This window comes from Corvus moneduloides, chromosome 17 (genome assembly GCF_009650955.1).
Source record: "Corvus moneduloides isolate bCorMon1 chromosome 17, bCorMon1.pri, whole genome shotgun sequence".
Taxonomy (NCBI): Eukaryota; Metazoa; Chordata; class Aves; order Passeriformes; family Corvidae; genus Corvus; species Corvus moneduloides.
Window position 1 is genome coordinate 6,290,816 of NC_045492.1, and position 27,024 is coordinate 6,317,839.

Genomic DNA, 27,024 nt, shown 5'->3' on the forward strand with positions numbered 1-27,024 from the left:
GCAGGCTCCTGCTGGAAGCAGGGCCAGCTGTGAGAGCAGCATGGGTTGCTTGCAGCTTTATCTAGTTGGGTCTTGAACACCTCCAAGGATGGAGGGCAGCCTCTCTAGCCAGCTGGTGCTTGACTGTCCTTGTGGTTAGACACTGGCTGAACCTCTCTCCACTTTTTATGCCCCTTGATCTCCAGCCATGCACCCTGTGAGGAGCCTGGCTCTGTCTTTTTGATGCCCCTGTGTGTGTTAAGCCCCTGCAGTTCCTGCTGGCCCATCTCTCCTGCCTGATGCAGGACACAGCCCTGCCTGCCAGTGGATTGACCAAGCCCCCCAGTCTGGGGTTGCCTGCAGACGTTCTGAGCATGGACCACGACCAGGGGCCCTCTTGCTCTTTGTTTTTCTCTCTCACAGCTCTGCATCCTTAAGAAATGCCCAGCAGAAAAGCCAGTGCCCAGAGCCAGCAGGACCAGCCTCAGCTTTCATCACCAATGCCATCGCTGGCTCTGGCAGCCCTGACTCCACATCTCTCCTCCCGTGTCACTCGCAGCTCCAAGGCCACTGTCGAGCTGGAATATTTCACATGGCTCTTTTTTTTCCACATGCACGTGAAGCAGAGATGGGCTCAGGACTGAAGCCTCTGCAGAGCAGCAAAGCCCTGAACATGATCAGGGCCCTGCTCATCCCATCACCATTTCACAAGCGAGCTGTGGGGAAGCAGGAAGCCCGGTTACAAGACAAAGAACAAAAGTCCCAGGGGAACGTCACCAGCATAGTCATCTCCACACATGCAAAGGTCCCTTCTGCCTTTTTTTTTTTTTCCCCTTTGAAATTTCAAATTCCAGTTTGTGGACAAAGTCCTGCCTATCTGAGAATATAGATCTCCGACCACTGACCAAACTCCACTTCAAGCAGCCCCGAGGACTGCTCTTCCCCTTGCCCATGGATGTGTCTGCTCAGTCCTTGGATCTCCCGGGATCATGCCAAAAATTTTGCACTGGAGCACAGCACTGGTACTTGCACAAAGCGGATTTTGCACTTAATGTCAGCAGCTTCCTTTCTGGGAAGAACCTCGGGAATAACCAGGTAGGAGCCTTATCACCTGCAATTCATTTGGCCAGCCATTGCAGATAGAAAATGAGAAGGAGAAACGAGGGCTTCTATTGTGCTTGTACCAGCAGTTTTGGCTCATCATTTAAATAAAGGAAGGGGAAAAAAAAAACTGCTTCAGAGGGGATGAAAAACAAGAGGGAACATGAGCTTGTGGAGGCAGAGCCACTCCGTATGGTTAACTGATAACTCCAATTTGCCTCTTCCCTCTCATCTTTTCTGATTCTTCTAATTAAGCTCAACTTATTCTCATGCTAATCATTTCTTGACCTGTTTATTCTGCATTAAAAAATTAACAGAGAGCAGTTTACTGCATGACTTGCTCACACAGAACTGCTACAGATTAGCAGGCATGCTTTAAGTCCCTACACAAGACTTTTGGGTCTGCACAGCTCGAGGATGAGCTTTTTTTCCTGTTTTTAAAGAACAGCTTTTTCTAAAGTCAATATAAACCCCCCTCCTTTCATGCCTTGAGTATATTTGCTCGGTGACTATTTCCAAATGGGAAAGATAAAGCCAAGGGCTTGTGTTTTGTCAGGCTTTTTGTAAACAGGGGTATTTAGGCCATACTGTCAAACCCTCCTGCCTTCTACCTCAGCGTGCTGTGACTGCAGAGCAGAGTTGTCAGTGCGTTAATAAGCAGCTCCAAGGAATTTCTTGGGGCTGGGGGGCTGCAGGTCAGTGCAGCTGCACAAGCCCCCAGCTCAGGGGGCAGAGCTTTGCCTCTGCTCTGGGCAGTCATATGACAGACACACAGATGGGGGTCTGCTCCCGTGTCCCTCTCCAGAACGTCCCCAGAAGCTGTGAGAAGCCTCCAGGAAAACAAATCATTCAGCAGAGGTTTGGCCCTTGCCAGTAGCACACAGCACATCCCTGCCCCAGAAAAACACTTTGTGGAGGTGAACCAGAGTGATCCACCAGCTCCATCCAGGCAGGTGGATCAGAAAGATCCAGCAACGAGAGGCAGGAGACCACAGCCATGTGCCTGACCTTGCCTGGGGAAGATGCAATCAATTTTATCATCCTGTTCAACAGCAATCACTCTTGGTGATTTACTTTCCCCAGGGCTGAAGCGCCTGTCGCTGGGGCTGGGGCAGATTTGCTGTTTGGAGCTGGGGGTGATGCCCAGGAGAGGCAATCCCTGAGCAGACCCCAGGTACACTGTCACTGATGAGCATGTGACATGTGGGGGTACCCCAGGCTCCCCAGCACAGCTCAGGGTGACAGAGGCAGCTTCATTGCAACCTTACGCTGTTTCTTACCAAAGTTGTCAAAAAGTAATCAAACCAAGCAATATTGTCCGGGTCCCCAGACCACAAAATCCCCCTATGGAGAATCAAGGCAGTTTTTGGGCATGGGGAAGAGTTACTCTAAAGAAGGTATAACACTCTGCCTGAACTCCTCTCCAAAAGCAACATGTGCATTTCAGCCAAAGCTGAGATGATGTTTGGCCTGGAGGAAATTATTTGGGCTAAAATAAGTAGCTGCTCTGCAAAAGTAGTAGGGAAAGAACTGCAGACATGGGGACAGACAGACCATTTCAGCATATACTGCTCTGGTGATAACACCGTGCTTGCCTTTCATCCCAGGACCAGAGAGGGGTTTATTATCCTGCCTAACAAGGGCTCTGAACTCTTGAGGAAGTAATTATTATTTCTCTTGGGATCTGTTATTGTGCAAGGACAGTAAATTTGAGCTGTTCCCAGAAGGGTGGCTGTTCTTGAAAATGCCAGGGCATTTGCTGATGTGTATTTGGCATCATTCTGCCTGCACTGCAGCCCCCAAAAGCAGCATCTGGCTCTGGGGCCTGCAGTTCGGCGGTTGTGACTCTGGAAATCTGTCTGCTCTGTTTTCATGTAAAATCATGCAATGAGCCTGAGACCAAGAGAGGAAGGGGAATAGATTCATCTTCTTCCATTAAACCACAGGCTGCAACTTGGCCCAAGCTACAGCTCCCACCACTGATCCCACTTGCCCCCTTAAAACCCTACACCATGAACACTGCACTCCATCCAAACCCCAACCCAGCAGAGACCCAGACACTTTCCTGATAAACGCTCTCCTGCCTACTTGGGAGGAAGTCCAGAAAAGCTCTGACTTTGCCATGTGCTGTTCCAAGTTCACTGACTACACTGGCAGAAGCTTGACTGAAATCCAGTGGTTTAAGCCCCATTTAAATGGGGGCACAGGAGCCTCAGGGAAGCAGCAGCACTGGAGAGAGGGTTTGCTGCCAGCAACAAACACTTATTGCTCTCCATGCCTCACCAGCTCACACATTTAGTGTGGCAGGGATCTCAGCAGCCCGCTCTGGACCTGGGGAGAACTTGTTTAGCAGGTGGATATGATTCCTTTGGGCCTGAAGTAATCCTGAAGCTTCCCAAGAAAAGGATCCATACTGAGCTCTCAGTCTGGCAGGCAAGGGAATCTCTCCCTTCGGCCCTGCCAGCTGTTTGCAGGGCTTTTATGTTTCATTGACTTTATACATTCGTTATACACACATGAAACAGCCCCTGAATCGTTCCAGCTGTGGAGCAATAGGTGAAGGAAAAGAACAGCCAAAATCAACAGTGGTTACACATCAAGTTTTACCTTTTTTTTTTTTTTTTTTTTTAATATCTTTTGCAAAGGTGGGTGCATCAGCAAGCCACGCCTGGAAGTGACCTCCAGTGGCTGCTGCGGCTCTCAGGATCAGCCTTCCCTCCAAATTAAGGCAAAAGACTGCAATGCTGTTGGGGTGGAGGGAGAGCTGCAACAGGGCAGGGGTGTCAGGGGACAGTCTGAGCCCATGGCCCTGGAGGAGGGCAAGTCAAGGGCACCTCAAGGGCAAAAAGCATCTTCCTGGACCCAACAGCTCCAGCTGCCCTCCTCCTGCCCCAGGCTGGCTGGCAAAGTCAGGCCCAGCTGGGGAGCTGAACTTGAGGGAACATCTCAGGACAGGGCCATGTGTGCCTGACAGGAGGCAGCGCAAGGAAGGAGGGAGGCTGCTGCAGGTGGGAACACTGGCAGGTCTGAATTGGGAAAGGTAGGCTGGATGTGGGAAAAAAGAAAACACAAAGGGGTGGTGAGTTAAAATTTGAGAGATTCTGGTTTCTGTAGACAAAAGGAAACAAGTTAGTGCAAAATGCTTTTTCTCTGCAGGAGTGTGCAGAGTGCCTGAACAGCCTGTCTTGTCCCAAATGTCCTCAATTACCAGAGCACAGCAAGGGGTGAGTGAGAGCCAGACAACACTCGGGAGCTCTATGTCCACAGCAGCTGCACGCCCACCACACACCCTCCTGTGTGACACAACCCTCCCCTCCACTGCCAGAGAAACGAAAAACACGGCAGAAAGCAAGGTATGGGAACATGGGAGCCTTCTATATGCAAGGTTTGTTGCATGAGGGACAGCATATCCCTACACTTCCAGAAACACATGGCTAGGACACTGCAGGCCCAACTGCCTGGCTCCCAGCTAACAAACATGGCAAACTGCTAATCAGCCCGGGAGTATTCAACCTAGATCTCCAACACTGGATAACACTGTTGTTTGTTCCTTTACATTCCTGCAAGTCCCAGTGCCATTGGCCTGTTGTATCATAAAGAAATTAAAATATATTATGACCATAAACTACATCATTTGAGGAAATGAACCACTTCTCGTAAACGTATCATGGGACGCTGAAGCCATGAACTTTCCTAAATCAATTGCCAGCTGATAAAGAGCGCAGGTATTGCTGGGAGCAGCCCCCAGCATGTGACTCCCCACTGGCATGGGGAGCTCGTCCTGTGGGATGGTGACTGGGGGTACAAGCTACCCCAGGAGGCACGAACCCCACTGCCAGCACAAGCCCTGCTTGGGAGGAGTTGCTCAAGCAAGAGGAGCACCACAATTTTTGCTGAGTCCCGGAGTGGAATGGAGGCTGTTGGGGTGTTGGGGATGAGGCGCTGTGAGGCACAGGGGTCCAGGGCTCAGGAAGCACCAAATATGTCCAAGTGCCTCAGGGTGCTGGCAGTGAACCTGGACATGTTTGATGCATCCTAAGCCCACCCAGCCTCCTGGCCTCCACACCGAACTCCCCGTGGGTGCTGGGGCCAAGGGGCTGAGCACAGAGCTGCCTGGAGGGGGCCACAGAGGGGAACCCTAAAAAGCTTTCTGGTAAGGACTCCATGCAACTAGTAAAGTTTGCACTGGAAGTGTTTTTCTCTTAGTTGCTTCTAAGCTTTCATTATGAGGGCTGGGAAGTCCCGCTGCAGATCTGGCTCAGGAGTAGAGGCTGTGCTGCAAGTGGCAGGATCTGTCCCCAGGCCTGCTGAGGCTGCAGCCCGGGGCAGTAATGCCAGGCACTGGGAACTGGGCTGAGAATGACTGAATCATTTCCCAAACAGCACAGGCAATCACCGGGGTGTCCTCGGGATGCCAGCCTGACTCTGCCACCTCTTCCCCCAGGAGTCACAGCACCCACCATGCCACCATGCTCTCTCTCGAGCCCCAGAACCAGCCTGGGGACATGAGCCATCACCACCCACAAACCTGGCATGTTCACCCTGCACAAAGCAAAACACAAACCAGAGACATGAGGGTCCCATCGGATGGGATGCCAGTAGGAATGAGCATATTTTGGCAGCTCCAAATCCACACTGGAGACCCTGTCAATGCCCGTCATTCACATGAACTCTGCAGCACTGGTTATGCAGCTGCTTCTCTCCCTGCTGCGAGTGCTGGGGGAGCAGGGGGGTACCTGGTGTTTCCTGGAACAGGTCGTATCTGCTGCCATTCATCTTCCCGGGGCACTCAGCTCCGTGGGCAGAGCTAGGGAAGTCTCTTCCCTGGATGGGGCTGTGCAGCCAGCGAGCCCCCCGCAGGCAGCGGGGCACGAGCCATGCCCAGGAGCTGGTTGTGGCTCAGAGGCAGGGACAGGCTAATCCCTTAATGCTGGTCACAATGAGATTTGATGGGGAGCAGGAGTTTGTGCTGCAGGTTTTAAAGGGTTCTGGCCACTACCCGGAGCAAAATTATAAGGTGGCTCTGGGTCTGTGCCCCGCTGCCAGTGCGTGCAGCAATGCCCGCTGCTTTCTGGGCCACCTTTCTGAGGTCTCTCACCCTGGTCTCTGGCCTGCCACTGGGTTTCTTTAGGGCAGGGAGTACCTGATTAAACGTGCAGCTCTGGAGGTTGATCCAGAAAATGTGCCTGGGTGTGTCTAACAGCAGGAGTGGGGCTGGCTCCTCAGGGAGCGGCTGACTGCTTTTGCTTTAAAGTGTTTCTGTATAAATAGCCAGAACACCATATCCTTGAGCAACAACCTTGGTCTCCCCTCCCAATTAACATCACAACACGCAGGATGGCTCAGTCCAGAGGGGAGCACGGAGGCTGCTGAGCACCCAGTTTTCTCCTCTGGCCGAAGTGTGTCCTGGCATGTGTGGCCCTGTTTACAATGGAGGAGGAAAATTGGGTGAGGGAACACAGTGGCACTTCACTGGGGTTTCACAGGCACTGAGTGACTGAATTGCTGGAAGGGAGACCTGGGCACCTCTGAATGCAGCCCTGGGCTGCATGGCCGTGACCTGACTGGGGCCGGGTCTCATCGGCCTCTGTGTCCAGAAGACAGGGACAAACCCATCTGAACCACCCATTTTCCTGCATTTTCCCTCCTCCTTGGATAGCGTTCTTCCTTCCAGGCCCACGTCTGCTTTTGTTGTGCCAAGGAGAAGAGAGCTCAATCCTGCCCTCAAGACGTCAGACCCCAAGCATCATCTCAAAGGCACAAGTCTAATGGAGCAAAAGCATTCCTAAACCATTCCCGTCCTGTCTCCACAAGCCTCTGCTTCCACTCAGGGCTGCCTGAGGTGCATTTGAGTTAATTTGGAGTGTCCATAGTCAGAAACTCCAGAATGCTCCTGGTGAGTCAGGAATGGGGAGTGACCAGCAGCTCTGTCCCTCAGCTCCGTGCCCAGGGACGGGGCATGCTGGAAATGGGGGCTGATGCCCAACATTCCCATGTGGAGCAGGGAGCAGCATCGAGGGCAGGGCTGGGACTGAACTGTGTGTAACCCCATGACACCTCCCTGCACCCCTGTGTTGCCACACAGGTTTTAGTGGCTGTAACAGGGACACACACCCAAGTCAACAGACATTTCTCCCAGACGATGGCAGTCTCCAAGCACACACCCATGGATGAGCCACAGGCAACACCCGGCTCTGCTTCCAGCACCTCGGTCCCACCACCATTTAGTCCCAGACTCTAGGAGGGGGAGTAGCCAGGGCTGTGGATCTGAAGCCTGGCTGTTTGTCCCCTTGCCCCTCCTGCCTCCTTATTCCACTCTTCATTTCCTGTTGCTGCCTTTACCCTGACGACACAAGACCCTGCATGAGCTGGTTCTCTCAGGTGTCCATCAGTGCTTTGTCCACTCTTCCCTGCTGGGCCACCTCCACCTGAGCACACCTGTCCCTGGCACAGGACCTGCTTAAGCTGCAGTGACTGCAGGTGAGAGGCCACTCAGCTGGATGGGGACCTGCAGCACTGGCAGAGCCTTCTTCCATGGAGCAGTTGTGACTTTACACCTTCTGCTGAGCCCCCTGGTGCTGCCCTGTCCATTAACCTGACACTATACTCAGCCTCACCTTGCCCGTGGCAAGATTTCCTTGGCTGGTGTGAGCACCAGTGAATCCTCTTCCCGTGCTGAGCTGCTGCTTTTCACCAGGGTGGTGGGGTGGATGCTGCCATCCCAGCTGCTGGGTGGGATACAGACATTGTCCAGCTGGCTGGGAGCCAGGGCAGGCTGGAATGCTGCAGAGGAGCAGCAGCAGCCTCTTATCATGGGGTATCAAGGCTTTGGGGACTGTGGGACAAAATGATCAGCATCCCTTGGGAGCAGAGGGGGAGAGATGTGGCTGAGTGGGGCAGGAGGAGCCAGGCTCTGCCTCCATGAAGGGCACTGGGCCATAAACCCGGCCCGGTGGCTGTTGTTTGTGTGTTGGCAAACACGTTGAGTGGGCTCGACTATTGATTCTGACCGTATAAACCGGTGTTGTGGCACTTGTTCAGGTTTGTGCAGGTTTTACAGCTCTTGTTCTGAGAAGTGCCCATGTATTTGGCTTTGCTCCTTCCTTCAGGTCTATCTGTTGACATTGGCTCTCCTAACCAGAGCGTTGGGCCACGCCAGGAAGCTGAGTGTGCGTCTCTCCTTGTGTTTCCCACTTTCCCAGGGGTTATCACCTATAAAATCTCGCACACACCCATGGCTGGGACAGGTTTCTGGTGCAGAGGCAGGTGAAAGGTGCCCGCTGGTCCCCACCACTGATTGGTGGGTTTGGGTTCCCTGTGCTCAGTGACAGGAGATGAGCCACCCACCCTGACAGATGGATGGACAAAGCTGCAGGGAAGGTGCTGCCCTGGGAAGTCTGGGGTGGGGTGAGCAAGGTCTGAGGTCTGTAGGGCTGTGATGAAAATCAGGCTGTCAAACCAACTTGGATGTCCAGAGAAGGAGAAGATGCTCCCAGAGCATCGTCACAGAGGAGATGGGCTGTGCATGGTCACCTATAATGAAGGCACATACTGTCACCCATTCCCCGCCTCCAGTCCTCTTCCCAACAGGAGCTGCCAGCACCACTTGTGCCCTCAGGGACACCTTGGTGCTGGAGGCTCAGAGGGCTTGAGCTCACAGCGATGGTCCCCATCTGCCCCTCAGCACCAGAGCTCTGTTACTGAGGGGATGCAGCTGGAATCCCTCTGGTGCCTGCAGGATTTTGGGACAGAAGGTCTGGTCCAGCCTCACAGAGCCAGGATCTGTTTGCTCCTTGACTGCTGGTGCATTTCCACAGCCACTTGCTCTGCATGGAGCTGCTCCTCCCACACCTTTGGTGCAGCATCCTGAGCCTACCTTTATTTTTTGAGACATGTATTTCCTGAAGGGATTTGCTGAGTAATCTCTGTTGATGCTCAGGCTGAAGCTTGGACAGCAGCTGTTCCTGGGCATAACTGCTTCTGGGACCCAGCTTTGCTCAGAGGCCCTGGTGCCTCTGCCCAGGACAGGAGAGCAGAGCCCTCAGCCCCAGGTTCACCATACAACCGATACCTTGAAATTTTCCTTCCGTGAAAATTCTGCAACATTTGCCATTTCCACATACATTTCTGCCAGGAGCCTTGTTTGCTTGAATATTTGAGGAAAGCAAACAGAGAAGGAGCCCGAACACAAACAGTCATGGATGTTTTTTTGCAGTCTTTGCCCTGTTCTAACCCCAAGCCTGCCAGCAGAGATACTTGCAGGCATCCCCTGATGTACCCCTTGTATCTGCCCTGTGTGCTGCCCTGTCCCCCACTGCTGGCCCTGGTCCTGCTACAAATACTGCTGTATGTAAAAGAAACTCACCCAGCCCTCACTGTCTGTGGGACCACCATCACTCACCACCCCTTTGCACTCATGCTAAGTAAACATTTTTTAATGCCATTTAAGAAATGTCAGCAGATGACTAACAGAGTATGACTTGCAGACCTACACCTGCCCTGCCGAGCTCAGAACATTTCTCAGACACTCCTCAAGCCTTCCTGAGCCTTTTGCACTCAACTTCCAGAGCTGGAGCTCGTTTCCTGCTGACAGCAGCCCTCTGGGCTCACTCCCCCTATAAAAATACCATTGTGTTTCAAGCAAAACCAAAGTTGAGGGTGTGCTGCTGGCCCCATAAATGGAATGAGGTGGGAGAAGTCACAGTCCTGTGGGTAAGTGCAGACACCCGGTGACACTGAGCAGCATCCCCAGCGCTTCCCCAAGGAAACCTTCACCAAGCACCAGCAAACAGCTCTCGGGTTCAGGCTAAGGTGCTAACACAGTGATTGTCCCTTCTGCATCCCAGCAAATACCTGTGCTTATTCCTGGCTGCACCAATACCCTGCTTGGGCACTGGAAAGTGCTGACCTTGCCAGCACCAGTGTTACAGCCACCCCAACAGCCAACAGGGATGGCCAGAGTGGGGACAAGGAAGGGGGCTGTGCCAGGTGTCCTAACACACATCAGTCCCTGATGGCTGCCAGGGCATGGACACAGAGAACAAGGAGTAAACAGGGGAATTAAAGAGCAGCTGAGGAGGAGAAGCTCAGTTCAGGTCATATCTAGAGGATACCTGTAAAAAATTCGATGCATTTGTCAGTGATAATTAAAAATACTCAGAAAATCGGCCTCCTCTTATGTTTCTCACTTGAGAATAGTCCCTGCATCTGAGCAGAGCTCCTGAGCAGCAATGACGTCTCGCATTTTTCAGCTGTTTTCCAAAGCTGCTTTACTGATCAGGGCCAGCCCTGATCATGCGCTGCTCCCTGCTGTAACCACCGGCCCTGGGGATCCCCGGCTCTGAGAAGATCCAAAATATGAAGGAGTGGTGCTGCCTGCATTGGGATTGAGGCCAATTGCCCAAATTGTGGCCACGTCTGATCAGGAGTATAAAGGTGGATCAAGGGGCTCATCTATTCCTCACTGCCCAGGAGGAGATGGTCACCTTGCCCCCTCTCCATCCTCTACCTCCTCACACACCTGTTTCAGCTTCCTGCAGGGATTTAGCACCAGTGGAGCCTTTTCCAGCTCACAGCCTGTCCTCAGCAGGTGCTGGTGAGGATTTTGGATCCATCTCCAACTCCACCTCTCTCCAGAGCAGCAGCATCACTCCCTTCTCCTCCCTGGGACTCACACAGGGTGCTGGGGACAGGCCACCTTTGTCACTGCCTGTCAGGGCATCCTCCAAGTCCTTTACACAAGGCACAGGACTGATGAGAGGGAAATAAGTGCTCCCAAGGTATGGTTTAGGGGAAATGCTGGTGACAGTCTGGGGCAGGGATGGATGGGGAGGGTTGCAGTGGGGGGATGCCCCACTCTCTGCTCTTACTGATGCCACCACTGCCAAGAGAGGGCCAGACCTGCTCGCTGTCCCGAGGCTGAGTGCCAGTGCCAAGCTTCCCCATTAGAATATATCCCTGGCTTCAGATGGATGCTGAAATCCTGAAGCTCCTAAGACAGATGGGGAGAAGGGAAAATCAGAAAAATCTTTTCATCTAGCAGAAGAAACTGAAAATAACTCGGTGACCCCCTCCAAGGCTGAAGGCTCCTCTGCAGGACTCTGGTGTGCCTCTGTCAGCCATGCCAGCTCCATGGCCTGTCCTGCTGAGGGCTGGGAGCTGCTGGCTGTAAGGGCATCCCTGTGGGCATGGCTGGGGCTCAGAACCACCACTGCTGTGTGAGATACCCCATTGCTTTGCCAGATAATAAACTTCCCAGTGGCCCTGGGTAGGGTTTGGCCACCACTTTGCCACTTGCAGGATGGTGCATCCCAGCTGCTGTGCCCACTCTGCTGCTCAGCCCCAACCCAGCCCCACAGAGCTGCCAGGGAAGCCTGCACTGCCCAGTCCCCCATCCCACCAGCCCTTCCTCTCCTCTATTTGGTTAACTTTTTCACCCGTTTTATTTATGAGGACTCCCCTCCTTCTGCCAACACTCTGAGTTTCCTCTCGCTTTAGTCTGGGAGGCCCATCTCGCTTTTTTATTCTTATTATTTCTCCCTCCCCCTTGCCTGGCCCCAGGCTTGCAGCGGGTGCCGGCCAGAGCCTGCTTTTGTTGGGCCACGGGAGCAGATGGGGAGAGCGGCTGCAGGTGGGCTGGGCAGCGATTCCTCCCCATCCACCCGACAGCACCCAGCTCTGCCTGCACTTGCCCAAGCTCAGCATGTGGCTCAGTTACTGACTCTCAGACTGAAAAATTCAAAAAGATAATCAATAAAAATACTAAATTAATAAAATATTTTTTAAAGACTCAGGAGAAAATTGCTGTCAGAAATGTTTGCCTGCCTGTGCTAAGGTTGCTGATGTGCCTGGGCTGGCAAGAGGCTGCTCACATTAGAGCCAGCTGCAAGTGGCCAGAATAACTTCATCCTAAGTGATTAAAGAGCATGTTCAGCTCCATGTGTTGCATCTGTCAGGCAAAGCCAGTTGCTCACTGCAGAAATGAGGCTGGCTTTGCACCCTGGGGCAAAGCTGGATGCAGGCACCCTGGATGTGGGGACAGCCAGACCTGGCCACCCTGCACCACCTTGTCTCCCAGGCTGATGGGAACATCCCTTGAGCCTCCCCTTCTCCTGCAAATGAGGTGCAAGTCAGTCCCTGTGAGCTGGGTGGGTCAGGAGCCATCTCCCACCAGCAGCAGGGGCTTCAGCCTGGAGGATGCTCAGCACTGGCTACTCCTGGGCCAATTCTTGTTCCAGGATCCAACCCTCTGCACATTTCAGAGGCATCAAGCCTTTGTTCCACTCACTCACATGTGTCTTTCCCCATGTGGCTCCTTGCACATTGTCCAAGCAGCACTAGCTGGACACAAAGACACAACCTGCACTAAACAGACCAAAACCTGGACAGTTTTCTGGGCATTTTCCTGCTGCTGGCTCCTGCAGCTCAGAGGCAGGGGTGAACAGAGCTCCTCCAGAGCACAAATGAGCAACCTGATGAAAGCAGGCTAAAACTCAGCATTCCATAACTGCTTGATCACAGCTGCCTGCTCCAGCCCAGCCCAGGGACACTACTGCAGATCCTATACAATTCCTACACATTTCCATCACCATAGGCCATGGACCCACTGAAATGCTGATAAAGCCCCGTGTTTGGCCATGGCTCACCATGGGGGGGATGTGACCCAAAATAAAGTGATCTGCAGAGTACTGGAGTGCTGAGCCAAGGAGGCACAAGGCAGCGTGGACGCCACCACAGGGGTGGGTTAGGGCTGGAGGTGACATCTGTGGGAGGCTGCAGGCCTGGATCAAGGGAAGCAACCACCCAAAGAGAAGCCATGAGCAAAGTGTGATGACATGGCCTGGGAGTCCCACAAACCCTCCTGAGATCTGGGTCTGCATGCATGAGAGCTGGAAGGTGGGCTGGGCAGGGGCTGCACACTTGTAAAAGAGAAGAGGAGCAGGATGTGAAATATAGAGAGAGGAAAGGCAAGGTAGTATGATGGAGAGCCCCGTGCAGTGTGATGAAAAGCCAGGGGAAGTGATGGAGAGCCCTTGAGAGTGATGGAGAGCCATGAGGATCTGATGGAGAGCCACAAGGAAGTGCTGGAGAGCCACGAGGATGTGATGGAGAACCTCGTGAGACCTCAGCTGCTGGCACCTCACTCTACACCTTGGCCATGCCCAGGGAACCGGGGTTCCCAGAACACATGGGCCCAAACCAGCTGTGTGGGGATGCTGCAACACAGGCACAGATGACCCATCCTGAGGAGAACAGTGAGCTGCTGTCAGCCCGGGCAGGGGCACCTGTCCCCCGGCACCCATGTGCATTTGTTGGCAGCTGGCACCTGGCACAGCCAAGGAGCACAACACGGGGCTGCTCCGGGCTGGTGCCCACTGTGCCACGCCAGGAGCACGGACACAGGCCTGGCGGGCATCTCACTGTGGCCCGGTGCCCAGGAAGCATTGTGCCACCTGATGCTCTGCCCCGCAGAGGCTGGAGGCTGCCGTTTGTCCAGGCACTACACTCCCTGCTGGGAAACCTGCCCAGCCGTAACGCCGGCCCTCGGCGGGAGCTCGGCGCTGCTAGGCGCCCGCTGTGCCCACTCACGCAGCCCAGGTGTGCCACGGGCTACCTGCAGCCTGTGCATAAGGGCTGGCTGCGTGTCCTAGAGCAGCATGTCACCTCCTCTAAACTGCTGCCACTTCTGCTGCGAGCCCAGCAGCAGCAGCCCCTCTGCCAGCACGTGGGGCTGCTCTGCTCCCTCGGCCACGTGCCTTCCTCTTTGGGTCAAGCAGAGAGAAAGAGAGAAAACACGCATACAGATGGATTTATATCATATCAAAATCAACCAGAACCCTTCTCCTGCCTCCATCTCCAGCCTTTGCAGATGCCTGAGCCAGTGGGGCAGCACGGCGGGGCTGGGGCGTGGGGCTGAGGGCTGCTGCCCGCTCCCAGCCCCGCTTCCCGCGAGCGACGCCGGGCCGGCAGCGCGGGCGATGGGAACGCTGTACTCACCATATGGAGCCTCCATCTTAGCGCTTAGCTGGGTGCTAACATTGACCATGTCTCGCCGGCTACTGCTATGGGGACTTGGGGCAAAAACCAGAGGAAGTAGAGGAATAAAAAAGAAATCTAAATAAATAAATAAAAATGTCTCTCACTAAGGAACTAGGTGAAGGCAGGAGGGAGCGCGGAGAGGCAGGGCGAGGAAACCTGCCTCTCCTGTTATCTTATTGATTCGCTTAATCAGGGCTAATGTGGGTGGAGATGTTAAATAGTAACCAAGCTCTTATGGAAACCAATCTGCAAGGTGCCGTTGCTGTAGCTATAGTAACTGCTGCCAAGCTAGAAACTCAAACACAGCTTTTACTGGACTCTTTTGGGGCTCCGGCTTCCAGATGGTGTCAAGGCCGGGGCAGCCGCCGGGCTGGGGTTCACCCGTGGCCACAGGGAGTCGGGGCAGCCGGATCCAACTCTGCAGTGCCCCAGGCACTGCCGGGTTTTGTGCCATCGCCCGCCCAAGATGGGAAAATCAGGTCTGAGCCTGTGTCCAGAGAAGGGCAAACACAGCATGGGGGGCCAGAGGCTGTGGGACAAGTGTGGGGACTGGCAAGGGCAGAGCAGAGCCTGGCTGAGGCACAAGGGGCAAAATGCCCCGGCCATGAGTCAGGGCTTGTCTGCCTGGTGCCAAACTAGAGGGGTGGCTTGGGGATGGGGAGCTGCGGGGATGCTGTGGTGGGATGCAGGGTGATACCCTGAGCACAGGACCAGGCACAGGCTGCTTGCAGCTCCTCTCTGTCTCTCTCTGCTCCCCAAACTGGGGGTACTCACAAGGTGCCACAGCCACTTATGGACTTCTGGGCTCCCTCTGGGACTGCAGCACCCAGGACCTCGTGGTGGCAGATCTGCAGATGGGCTCCCCAACCTCCCCATGAGGCTGTGGCAGCCCCTGTGCCACTGGGGGCTCCATGACAGGAGCAGTCTGGGCTGCCAGGGGCTGTGCTCCAGCCAGCAGGGCCATGTTCAAGAACTGTTGCTGAGAGGACACCAAATACGTGGGGAATCCTGAGCTGGAGCTGAAAAAGTGATCGTCCATCAGCACAGAGCCTTCCATATCTCTGTATCTCCACATCTCAGGAAGAGGCCAGGCTGGAGGAAGCACAAGAGGGGTCTTGGCCAGTCTCAGATCCCCCCAACACCTCAGCTATTGAAACCCTGCAGCCCTGAGGGGGAAAAATTAGGGATATCTGCTCCTCCGAATGGAAAAGCACATCCCAAGGGAGCATGCAGGGGGGAGAGTGCTGCTGGATGCAGAGGGCTGCAGCACAGGAATCCACAGCTGGATGCTCAAATCCAAGGCCTTGGAATTCAGGAACCTCTGAGTTTGCTGAGTGCTGAGAGGTCCTAGAGAGGGAAGGATGTGGATAATGGGGTGCTCAGTGGCACTGGGGGTGAGGTAGAGCAGTGGGATTGTGTGGGACAGCCTGGGTGGGACAGGGAGTTTGTGGCCCTTCAGCGACATCATCACCCCGTGCCCCAGCAGTGCTGGCTTCTCCCACACGATGGAGCAAAGCGCCCAGGCATCTCCTGTGCCCATAGCCCGTGGCCCCGCCAAGGGATTCTGCACCCCTTTGCTGCTTATTCCCAAAACCAGAGCAAAGGCACTGGCTCGGTGTTACCCCGAGGCTCCAGACTGCGAGCGAGGGAGGACCAACACAAGCATGGGGGTCTCCAGGCTACTTTATTGGGGGGCTCAGAGCTGGGGGCCCCACTGTCAGAGGGGCTGCCGTGAAGCAGGAGCATGCTCGGGGCTTCCCACTTCTCCAGCTGCTCACCACGAGGGGAACATCTTGGTATTCACTTACGCCAGCCTCTGCCTTAGCACCGGGGGGGCAGTGGGGAAAGCCCCCCAAATCTGCAGAGCAGGGACCATGCCAGCCAGCCCCACGCCCTCCGTGCACCCCTAAACCATCCCTATTTCAGAAAATACAGACCTGAACTGTCCCTAGTTCCTCCAAAGTGGGAAGCAGCCAGACAACACTGCTGGAGAGGTGTGTTAGAAAAGCAGTTTCCTACGCGGCACTAGGGATGAAGCAGGTTGGACAGCCGGGCTGCCGGGGGGGTCAGTGTTATAAATAATTCTTGTTCACCCCATCTCCATTCCCAGGGCTCCTCCTGGGGCCGCAGCCCTAGAACCAGCTGACTTGGTTGGATTTGACTCCGGTGAAGCACATGTTGTTGGAGCAGCCCCCGCCGTAGGTGGGGGGGCAGGCTGAGCACGGCCGCCCCACCTTGTAGGGCGCTTCTCCCAGCCAGTTGCCCCTAAAAAGAGAGGAGTGCATCACCTCTGAGCATCATCAGCTCACTGCTGACACCGGCGTGGGGAGGGAGGATGGCACAGGGGAGCTCTCCCCCAGTCACTTACTTGATGGCATAGTTGCAGACGAGGAGGATGGCGTGACGCCACACGCTGCCCCACACCCGCACGTTGGCACAGGTGCCCAGGGCGCAGCCCAGGCGGCTGGAGGTTGCCCACACCATCTGTGCCAGGACAGAGAACAGACACTGTTGGTGTCCATCCACCCAGACATCCCACAGCTGATAGCCCCAGTGCAGGGCTCTGTCCCACCAGGGAATCGCATCCCAACTGCCCCAATCTCTTTGGCTGGATGCCATCACATCACAGGCAGTGCTTTGTTACCAGAGGGTGAGTTTTTGCTCTCCCTCCCTGCCTGCAGCCTGCACTGCCCTGCAAGGGATTGCCTTGCCAAGCTCACATCCATGAGCAGCAGAGTCTCGGTGACTGCTCCAATTTACCCAAACTAGCTCCTAAACCTCACCCTGAATCATGGCCAGCAGCTTACCCTGCACTCAGGGATGTCAAGCAAAGACAAAAGCACCTCCTAAAACCTCTACAGGTTGAATTTCTTCCATAAAAATTGTATATTGCCCTTCTGCAACCCAGAGCATCCCTGAGCATCCCCATGGATGAGCCACATGGGGATGCAGATGCTCAGGTAAAGGTTGGAGCCATGAAGAGGAGGTAATTAGGGGTGGGCACAGCTCTGCCACCAGGCAGAGAAACAAAGGAGTTTTCCACTTTGTGCTGGCCAGGCTGTCTGGGGATGTGCCAGGGGATGAAGGGGCCACATTCCCAGGGAGCTGGACACAGCTGGGTGCTATAAAGCTGTTCCATCACAGAGAAGAGGATTCATGCTCAGCAAAAGTACAAAGCAGCTTTTCTTTTTTCCTCTTTACCACCTTTAAGTTGCCAGAGGTGCAGTGAGGAGAAAAAGGCCAAAGGAGGGGGGAAAAACTTTTAAAACAATGGAAACCTCCTTGTCAACTGGCCAGAAGGTCCCAGGTGCTCCTCAGTTCTTTGTGAGCCCCTGGGACCTTCCTGCAACAGCCCAAATGCTGGAAAGGCCCAGGGTGGGATGGCATCACCTGCATACCTCCAGCAGACACACTGCCAGCTGCCAGGACTGCTGCCTGATTGGAAGCTGGCAGCTGCCAGGATTTGATCCTGGATCCCAGCTGCTGCTGGGAGAAGGGCCGTGAGCTGCACAAGGACCCCTTTTGCAGCTGGATCCCGGGGGGCTGCAGTGCTCACCTGCGTGTAGTGGCTGCAGACAGAGCCGCTGCATTTGGAGGGGCAGCGGGGGTTGCACTCGCGGGGGTGAGGGAAGGAGTAGTGCTGCTTCTCCTGGTGCCAGGATTTCACCATGTCCATGATGGAGCGGTACCTGCAATAGGGCTACAGGTAAGGTGGGTCTCCTCCACAGCAGAGGTCATGGGTGAAGGAAAGGAAGGGAAAGCGGAGGAGAGAGGAAGTGGAGGAGAGAAATGGTTTGGAGCCAGGGCCCGTTGGGACCGAGCATTCCTGTGAAAAAGGGGGTAATGACATCCTTGTGCCAAGCCCACTTGTGCTCAAGGCCAGAAGACCAGAGGCACCTGAGTGCTCAGCCACATGGAGGAGATCCAGGATCCATATCCCCCTGGTCTGTGTGCCTGGCAGAGAGGGGAGTAATAGCATACTCCCCAAAAGAGCAGCAGGCACCTCTGCTTTCCTGTATTACCCTTCTGCAAGAGCTGGGCCCTCCTCCTCCACCCTGGGGGCCTTGATGTGCCTCTCAGCTCTACCTCACTCCCGTGCAATGCCAGCTCGGAGCCTCTCTTTTCCCTGACTGAGGGGCTGCTGCTGCTGCTCCTCCTCCAGCATTGTGGGGTGTGGGTGTTTCCCTGGAGCTCACTCTGCCTGCAGGGCACTCACCTGCCCGACTGGATGGAGAGGTTCTGTCCCACATACTTCATCAGCTCGGGGGGGGCCATGGTCCCACAGGCAGCGTGCAGCCCACGCCTCCGCTGCCCTGGCCAGCCGCTCATCCCACACCTGGCCAGGGGAAAGGAAAAGGGCAGGCAGGAGTTTTGGCTTCCCAGAGGTGGGAAGAGGAGAAACCTGCTCCCTTGTGCTCAGGGGGCTTTCTGAGCACCATGAATGTCGAAAAAATATGACCCATGTATCAGGCTAGAAAACACCCAGGGGGAGGAAGCACAGCAGCTTGTCCAGGAGCAATAGACCTCCCCAGCTGCCACCACAGCTCCTGGGCACACGACATGGCAGAGCAGGGATGCCCTGCAGCACTGCAAGCCCTGTGTGTGATCCCCTCCAAGAATGAGCTCCTGAACAAGGTGGAGCTGAGCACAGGGGTGAAACCCTGCAGCCCTGTGCTGCTGCTGCAGCTCACAGTTGTCCCAGCCTTCAGTGCAGCCCTGGCCACAGACGGACCGGTGAGCACAGCTGCTTCCTTCATGAATTATTTAAAGCTTCCTCACCCATCCTGAACGACTTTGGGGAGATGCCTGTGTGAGTTATTTTGGAAGGCAGGAATTTAGGCCAAGCAAGAAGCAGTGCAGGATGCTCCCAGGCATGTCTGACCTGCTCTGGTACCCAGCAAGCTGGGTTGCTGTGTGCTTCTCCCAAACCACGTCCAGGGACCACCCAGCTGCTCCCTTGGAGCTCCGGTCCCCTTCCTGGGAGCAGAGGAGCAGGTGACACCTCCCGCCCTGAGGGTCCTGTCCTGTTTAGGCTGGAAATCCCTCCTCTTGGAGGCCCTTTAGGGCTGGGTTAGGAGCTCCAGGCAGGGTGGACAGAACGTGGGGAAAGCTCTTCCCCAGGGTGACCCTTGTGTGGAGGCGCCCAACTTGTCAAGGCTGTGCAGCCCCTCTTTGACTCACTCCTGCACATTTCTTCTCCTGGGAACTGGCACCACTTGCAACACTCAAAAGGGACCCTGGAGGTTACAATGGGACCATCCCTCACAGATGCAGTTAGGGCAGAGGCTCCTACCTAGGCTTTGGATTGAGACCTGAGCTTTTCATGCTTGTAGCCACCTCCCTTCCCCTAATGCTGCCTCTGCAGCTCAGCTGGATGGATCCTGCCATCCCACAGCCAGCAAGCTCCCAGATGTCCTGGACACAGGCCCACAGATCCTAAATCTGCCCTCATGGGGAAACAGCTCTGTGCTGGGACTCCACGCCTCCTGCACAGAGGTTTCATGGGTGTGCTGTGCCCCTGGGACATAAAACATCCCCCACGGCATGTGTTCAGCCAGGAATCAGGCCAGCACCCCGACATCCCTACTAGGCTGGGGCTCCGACATACAGGTGAGCTGTGGACCCAAACCTGCCCTGCCAGAGCCCAACTCACCATATATTCCATATTGGCAGCAGGGGGGGACACCTGTGCCCGCACTTGGTTGTGGTAGTCCAGAATCACACTCATGTCGTGGGGAGAGAGGTATCGCTTCCGCCGGCTCCGGGGGACCCCCTCGCCCCACAGCAGGCCCGCGGCCGTGCCCTCGGGCGGGGACAGCAGCTCGGTGGCGTTGGGCAGCAGGAAGGAGCTGGACAGCTGTGTCACCCAGCAGCCCAAGGCCGTGAGGTACAGGTGCAAGTGGAGCACAGCCATGCCAGCCCGCCCAGTGGGATCAGACAGCAGATTTCTGCTCTGCACTGAGTTAAGCAAGGACAAGGGGGATTGCTGGTCTCGGCTGCTGGTGTGCAGATCTAGAAGAGAAAACAACACAGGCACCACTCAGGATTGCAAACACCATGCAAGCACCACTTCCCAAAATAAGGTGGAAACAAATTTTCTTTTTTCCCTTTTCAAAATAAATATTTAAAATTAATCTCCTTAATAACCTTATTTATCAGAGCAAATTCCTCAGGACTGTCAGGGAGATGCCTGGGGAATTGGTTTTCTTGCTTGTTTTAAAAAAAGATAAAATCGGTAGAAAGTCTCCCCCATTTTTTCACTTACAGCACGTACCTGTGGCACAGGGGATATTTAGGAGCCTGCTGAGAGTCAGTGCAGCCGCCTGCCCTGTAACTTCCCAGGAGTTCGGTGTGTTGAATTAATCCCTAGCACAAACAGAAATCTCGCACAGATAAAGAAACGCACGGCAAGACTTAAAAGCATTGTCGAGAAATCCTAACGACTCTTTAAACTCAGGAAAAGAAAAATAGCCACCGCAAAAGCAGAGTATTTTATTTTTTAAAAAAAGGAAAACGCTGGAATATCCCCTCATCCGGCAGCCGATGCACCTCCTAGCATCCCTGCCAGCCCTTCCCGGAGCAGCGGGAGGATGTTCCCGCGACTACGTACCGTGAGCACTGAGCCAGGAGCAGCGGAGCCCGGCGGCGGCAGCCGGTGGGATTGGGATTGACCTCCGGGAACAACCTGCTGGGGCAGATGCGGGAGGTTCGGCTCAGCCCCGGCGGGCAGCCCGCTGCGGCCGCTGACGCACAAGCTGCATCTTAACTCTTCCCCCGGGGAATGTTCTGAAGTTTGGAAGGAGCTCTGCCAGGAGATTTATAGGCTGGTGGATGCCTCGGCGCACACAGGCTCACGCAGGCACACGGAGCCCCGCACGGGGCCGGGGGGAGCGAGCAGAGCACGGCTCGATGCCTCGGCGCGCAGAGGGGCTGCTCCTCGCTGCTGGCTGGGGGTTTGCTCAGGCTACCTGCAGGGAGAGATTCCCAAAGTCGTCTCTTTCCTGTTCATTCCCTAGCTAGGATCTTGCTGGAAGTAGTGGATAGAGAAGTGAATCCACATCGGTGAGGGGGGTTTGCCCCCCTAAGGGCAGCTGGCACTTGCCAGGAGCCCCAGGGTCACCTCACCTTGGTGCAAGCTGAGCAGATGGCAGAGATGTCCCTTTATGGGGGTGGCTGGGAGGGGACCTGGTGGCCACACATGTCCCTGGGCCAGCAGCTCTCCCTGTTATAGATGAAGCCACTTGCTGGGCTGGGCACTGCCACCTGTGTGTAACCCAAGGACTGGGGCTTGTCACAGCCCACAGGGACTCTGCCCAGGGCCCCACCACTGACCTGGGCTGGCAGTGCCCAACCAGGGTTATCTCAGGGGAAAACAGTGGGCTGTGCTCCCTTCACTGTGTCCATGTGTCTATCCCCAGGGAGGGGAAATGGCTGTAGCATCTGAAAGCCATATCCTGCAGCATCAAGTGTGATTCCCTACAACATCCCACACAGTCACGATGCCAGGGGACAACTGAGTTATTGCAGGTCACAGAGACACCTGCAGGGGCTGCTTGCAATGCCTGTCACATCTTCCTCCCACCGTGCTCAGAGCCAGCACAGGTGGCCATGTGTGACTGCAGCAGGGCTCGCTGCTGTCATCCCCCCGTGGTGCAGTGCCCCAGGTAAGCGAGGTGCTGGTCCCCCTGTGCCTCACCAGGTTTGGGTTCACCACAGATGGTATTGGAGACAGGATTTTGCTCTTCAGTTGCATAAAGAGGAGCAGCAAGGACAAACTCCCACTCCTGAGCTGGCAAGGGGCACAGAGATGGAGTGCCGGGAGAAGGCAGTCCCACAGCAGCAGCAGGTCACTGCTGCTCATCCCCACAGCTTTGACTGGGACAAGAACTGAGGATCCCAGACCCATAACTCCTGTCTGTGCAGGGACTGACAGCATGTCCCAGAGCCTGGCTGGCTGCACCCAGCTGCTTCAGAGACCTGCTGTGCAGCAGAAGCTGACCAGGAGCTCAGGGAGGCACAGACCTGAGCACGGAGCAGGAATAATGCCCAGGTGCTGAGCTGCTGTGCTGTATCGATACAGCCTCACCCTGCTGGGAGCCTCTGACAAAAGAGACCCCTTTGTATATTTTTCCTGGCATTCTCTCTCTTGTAAAGCAACTCAAGATGCTGTGGGCCCTGGGGAACTGCTGAGACATTTGCCAGAGGGGTATTTCCATCCATTCCCCACCCAGCAGGTGGGATGATGGTTGTGCCAGCGAGGAGACAGGGAAAATGCAGCTGAAGCATCTCTGGCCCTACTGCAGCACTGCAGGAGGGGATTCCTCAGTGCAGAGAGCAGCAGCTCTCCATGAACCAGCAGGGCTGGGTATCCTGTGGGGGGTTGTGCTGTGCTGTGCTGTGCTGTGCTGTGCTGTGGATGGCACTGGGCATGCCAAGGTGTCAGGGTGGCTCCCAGAGCCCTTTGACTTTCCAGGCTGCCTGTTGTAGGGGTCTAACCAGCTCAGCTTCACCTTCCAGCACCAGACCACCCTAAAACACCAGCCACCTCTCCACAGGTGCTGGGCAAAGTGCCATCCCCAGTTTGCCAGTCCTGCAGACACCTCTATTTCATGTTCATCTATGGAGACAGGAGTGTCAGCTCCAGGGGCCAGCGGTAGGACAGTGCTTCTCTCATTAGTGAGGCTGCTAAAGGAAGTTTCATTCCCAGCAGATTAAAAAGGCAGATGGGGACATGCAGCCGTGATCTCAACTGGGCAGACTGGGAGGTGCAGCTGCTGCCAAGTGTACACTGAGGTAGGAAGGGCACTGGGGCTGTGCTGTGGGGAGGGTGGTTTTTAATGATCTATTATTTCACAAAAGACAGAGCCCTGAGCAGCAAATACTCATCCAGCACTGTGAAATGCAAAGTTTTTAATTTGGGATTTTTTTTTTTAATTTTTTTTTTTTAGTTTTTGTCTCCCTGGGGTTCGGGGAGAGTGAACCCACCACAGCTCCCTCTGCCACGCAGCAGCTGAGCCTCTGCGTGGAGGCAAGGCGAGGGTTTTGTCTTGGGTGCAGATTGAAAGCACTGCTTAATCAGCACTCTGCGAGACAATCCAAATTCCAGGAACTGGAAGGGGTTTGTGTCATTGCCAGGCGTAATATCCTGCAGCCCAGACTGGCCCGGCTGCCAAAGCACACGGTATCTGCAGCGAGGACCTTGCTGGGAGCCAAGAAGCACACGCATTCAGCTGGATACAGCAGCAGCCGGCAAATTCCCATTTTAATGAGCATCGGGGGGAACAAAAAAGATAAATCACTGCGTTCAAGCACTCTCTTGGCAGAGACGCCCTCTGATGCTTTTATGACCAACAGACAGCAGCTCGTTCCAGAATAAGACATAATGGGACTTGCAGGATTTCTCTGTCATGTTTATTTCTCCCATCTGTTGGCTTTGGGCATCACTCATCACCCACAGTCCAAGGTGGCAGACAGTGACATGAGCCCATACAGAACCGAGCAGGGCTTTGTCCTTGTGCTGAGGGTCAGGATCTGCTGTGGTCCCTGAGCATTCTGAAGCCTGGAGCAGGTTGATGTGGATTTCCATAGCAGGAGCCATCTCTTTACTGGGGTAAAATAAAATGAAACCAAGGTCCTGTCTGAATAAAACCTTCCCCAAGCAATGCACAAACACTGTTGCTCCAGTAAAATATTCCCCTCCGATCAACTGACAGGCTCATTTTCCATCTTGGCTGAAAGATGTTCCTTTCCCCCCATCCCACCCCACCAACAAGAGCTCAGCTACCTTGGTGCCCACCCTGAAAGGGAAGGAAAGTGGGGCTTTTGATGGATTTTTGCATTTTGGGAGCCCTGTAGAGGTTCAGCATATGCAGAGTTCAGTTCCTCCTAACAGATCATGAAGGGAGATCTTCCATCTGACTTGGAGGTTGGAAGATCTGATCTCCACATCTTGTTACTTGAGTAAAGCCAGGCTGAGGTCCTGTACATTCTTTTGTGATCTCCCAGGAGTGAAATATGCATTGAGGTGTAACACAACTGACATCAGTCCTGAAGTCTGAGGACTCCAAAGTCATCCTTCTTCCTATTTAGGAACAGTTCCTTGTAGATGCTGAATCCCTTTCTGAGCTAAGCTGAATCTTAGAGGAAGAGCTACTGGAAAAGTCAAATCTCACACAGAAGAGGTGACCATCAACAGGGACAGGGTTTTCCTGGAGCCTTTCATACGATGCCCAGCACATGCCTCTGCTTCAGGTGCAATGTCCTCTCATAACCCACAATTTCTGCTTGTGTATTTGCTAAGGTGGAAAAAACCTTTCCCAATTTATATATATTTATATATAGTGATGGTGTAGGGAGCCAGCAGTCGAGAGTGTGGGCAGGAGCCTGCACATGTGGGTCTGACCACCCAGGCTGGGCTCAGCAGGGCAGCACAGAGCAGCCTTGCCCTCAGTCTGGCTCCTGACCCCTCTCCAAAAGCGACCTGGGCACTGCAATTAGCTCCTTTTAGTGGTGCAACTGGCCAGGACTAATGCTTTTGAGTCCTGAAGTAAAAAACACTTGTTTTGGGGTATTAACTAAGGTGTCCCTCAAGGCTGACATGATGCTTCATGAACTCCTTGGTGAAGAGGGGGGTGTCAGCCCCCCACCTCTCCCCACAACACGTGTGGCACTGTCAGAGCTGTGGTCCCACCATCAGCCTGCGACTGCCTGTGAGAAAACTCTGAAGGCCAATGGCTCCAGCCAGCACCAAGATATATTTGGAACCTTTGAAAGGTGAGAAATTTTTCCACCAGCTCTAGAAATAAACATCTCTGAAGTCAAGCTCTGCGGACAGTAGTTGCTCGCAAAGGTATTTTTTTACAGTAACTGGGCTAAGTTTAGAAATTCACTTAAATAACACGGAAACTCCTCTCAGCACAATTTGGAAGATAGTTAATTTGCTGCTTGCTAACAAATTGTTGTTTAGCCTGGCGCTGTGGGTGTGTGATGGTCTTGCTGCACACTGCCAAGGTGAGAAGAAACTCACAGCTCAGTGGGAAGAGGGACGCATCACACCATGAGTCAGCTGAGACCGAGGTAGACCCAAACCTTGGAGCTGAACATCAGCTGTGACCTCCTCACCAGCTGCAACCAGGGACCCCCTGCCCCACAGCAGTGCTGCACACCCCCTGCAGGTGCAGCCCACATCCAGCTGTGCCCACAGACACATGCCAGAACCAACAGCCCTGGAAACACGGCGCTGGTGGGGTTTTTACTGTGCTGCTGCCAGGTCTCCACATGACTGTTTTCCAGGCTCAGTGGTGGGACACCCATTGCTCACACCCAGGAGCCCTGGTGGGAATTTCCCATCTCAGCAGCCTGCACAAAATTCATCCTCTGGGGTGAGTTGAGATCATGTCTTTCCTCATCACCTGACACAGTAAGTGCTACCTGTGTAATGGCTGGGAGTGCTGTGGCTCCAGCAAAGGGCTGGATCAGCTGCTGGATGGGGGCTAGTGGATCCCAACCCCAAAAGCCCAGACCCAGCAAAGTGAAGTAAGGACACCCTGGCAGCCTCACCGTGTAATTTTCTTGCTTGGATGGGGGTGTGCCACAGCTTGACTGCAGCCCCTGTGTATTCACTCTGTTCCCCTTTTTTTGAAGACCAAAATTAAGATAGAAACTGAGCACCTGGCACGGGTTCACAGGCAGGTTTTCGTGGCTGCACAGGGAGGTCTTTTTCCTATTGCTCCTCTTCTTGGGCTCGCATGCCCAGGCCTCCACTGGGGCACCTCTGACCACCCCTCGAGTGCAAGGTTCATTGTCTCCAGCTGAAAAATGGTTTTGCTGTAGAAAAGTGCTGCCCGTGTTTGTTTGGCTCAGATTAAATGACAGTGGGGCTAAAAGAGATGCTGCTTTTCCTCCCCGGCTCTGAAGGGAGAGGGCGATGTTTGCAGCGTTTCTTCACGCCGTGGGATGTTGGGATGGGTGTAACTTCTCCCCGGGGTCTGCCTGGGGCATGTCCAGCAGGGAGTAGGATGCAGCTTAGGCGGGTGATGATCATCCAGAGCCTGGGGGATTTAAAAGCAGGCTCTGGTGAGTGCAGGAAGGTGGTGCAGAAGGAAAGATGGAGCACAGGAGCTCTCAGGGGCATCTGGAGGTGATTCAGGGGCTTTGGGCAGGAAGGATGTGCCTACAGAGGCTCTGGGTGTATTAACAGTTCTTCACAAGGCTGGGAAACAGCAGCAGCTCAGCTCTCTCCAGCGGTGCTGAAGCAGAGCGAGCACCTGACAGGTGACATGGGGATGAAATCTGGAACCTTTTGATCTCCTGTGTGACACTGAGCAAACTGCTTCCCATACATATTTCTCTGCCCATACTCTCCCATCTTGATTGATCACATCTACCAGAGTGCTCTGAGGGGTGCCTGTGACCTGTCCTGCATCAGAGCCAGTCCTGCCCTTCCAGGTGAGCAGGGCAGGACTGTGCAGGATTTCTGTGACCCTTGCCAGTTCCTGGAACCAAACCTGAAAGGAGCCTCTGATATTTTTCCTCACTTCTAAAATCTCTTGCTGTACCTGCACATCTTGGGGCCTCCTGACTTCTGCCTACAGAAGGTGAGAGGTTTGATGGACATTTTGTATTTCCCCTCTACTCTCCCATAAAGATGTATCGTGAATCTTTGCCAAGAAATCTCCCTTTTCTCATGGGACTTCCAAGCTTTCCCACGTCCAGATGGCTGGATCCAATCCACCAGATTTCTCTCTGCCTAGACATGAAATTTCTCAGGTTCAACCATGAAGGCTGAGAAGTTTGCAAGGACCACTTTGCTCAAAGCTGGAAAAAAATCTGGAAAAGCAGAAATTGAGACTCTTGGGATGCTCTGAACACACCCAAAGTGGGAGCGATTCTCTCTACATCTCTCTC

The 27,024-nt window shown here is 54.4% G+C and overlaps 2 protein-coding genes and 1 long non-coding RNA gene across 5 annotated transcripts in view; 1 reads left to right on the plus strand and 2 right to left on the minus strand.

The window, feature by feature from the left end:
• The window catches only part of HNF4A (hepatocyte nuclear factor 4 alpha), a 35,727-nt gene extending 21,449 nt beyond the window's left edge, over positions 1–14,278 (minus strand). The window contains exons 1-2 of one of the 3 annotated variants that reach the window (XM_032127111.1): positions 14,077–14,278; positions 10,981–11,071 (exon numbers count right to left, since the gene is read on the minus strand). In XM_032127111.1, the coding sequence (XP_031983002.1) occupies positions 10,981–11,071; positions 14,077–14,079 (94 nt within the window). In that variant the 5' untranslated portion in view covers positions 14,080–14,278. Of the gene's footprint in view, positions 1–5,816; positions 6,009–10,980; positions 11,072–14,076 lie in introns of those variants that run through there. The other 2 variants (XM_032127112.1, XM_032127113.1) reach the window with 2 other exon arrangements.
• Positions 755–11,868, plus strand: LOC116452532. The gene is made up of 3 exons (XR_004243527.1): positions 755–1,074; positions 4,237–4,433; positions 6,755–11,868. It is a non-coding gene; the product is annotated as an uncharacterized LOC116452532 (long non-coding RNA).
• Positions 14,279–15,796: 1,518 nt separating the features above from the next.
• Positions 15,797–20,981, minus strand: R3HDML (R3H domain containing like). The gene is given in 8 exon segments (XM_032127114.1): positions 15,797–16,383; positions 16,487–16,602; positions 17,675–17,807; positions 18,335–18,387; positions 18,389–18,454; positions 19,772–20,130; positions 20,393–20,484; positions 20,729–20,981. Coding segments are annotated over 6 exon segments (762 nt in total). The 5' UTR covers positions 20,033–20,130; positions 20,393–20,484; positions 20,729–20,981; the 3' UTR covers positions 15,797–16,250.
• Between the last annotated feature and the right edge of the window lie 6,043 nt (positions 20,982–27,024).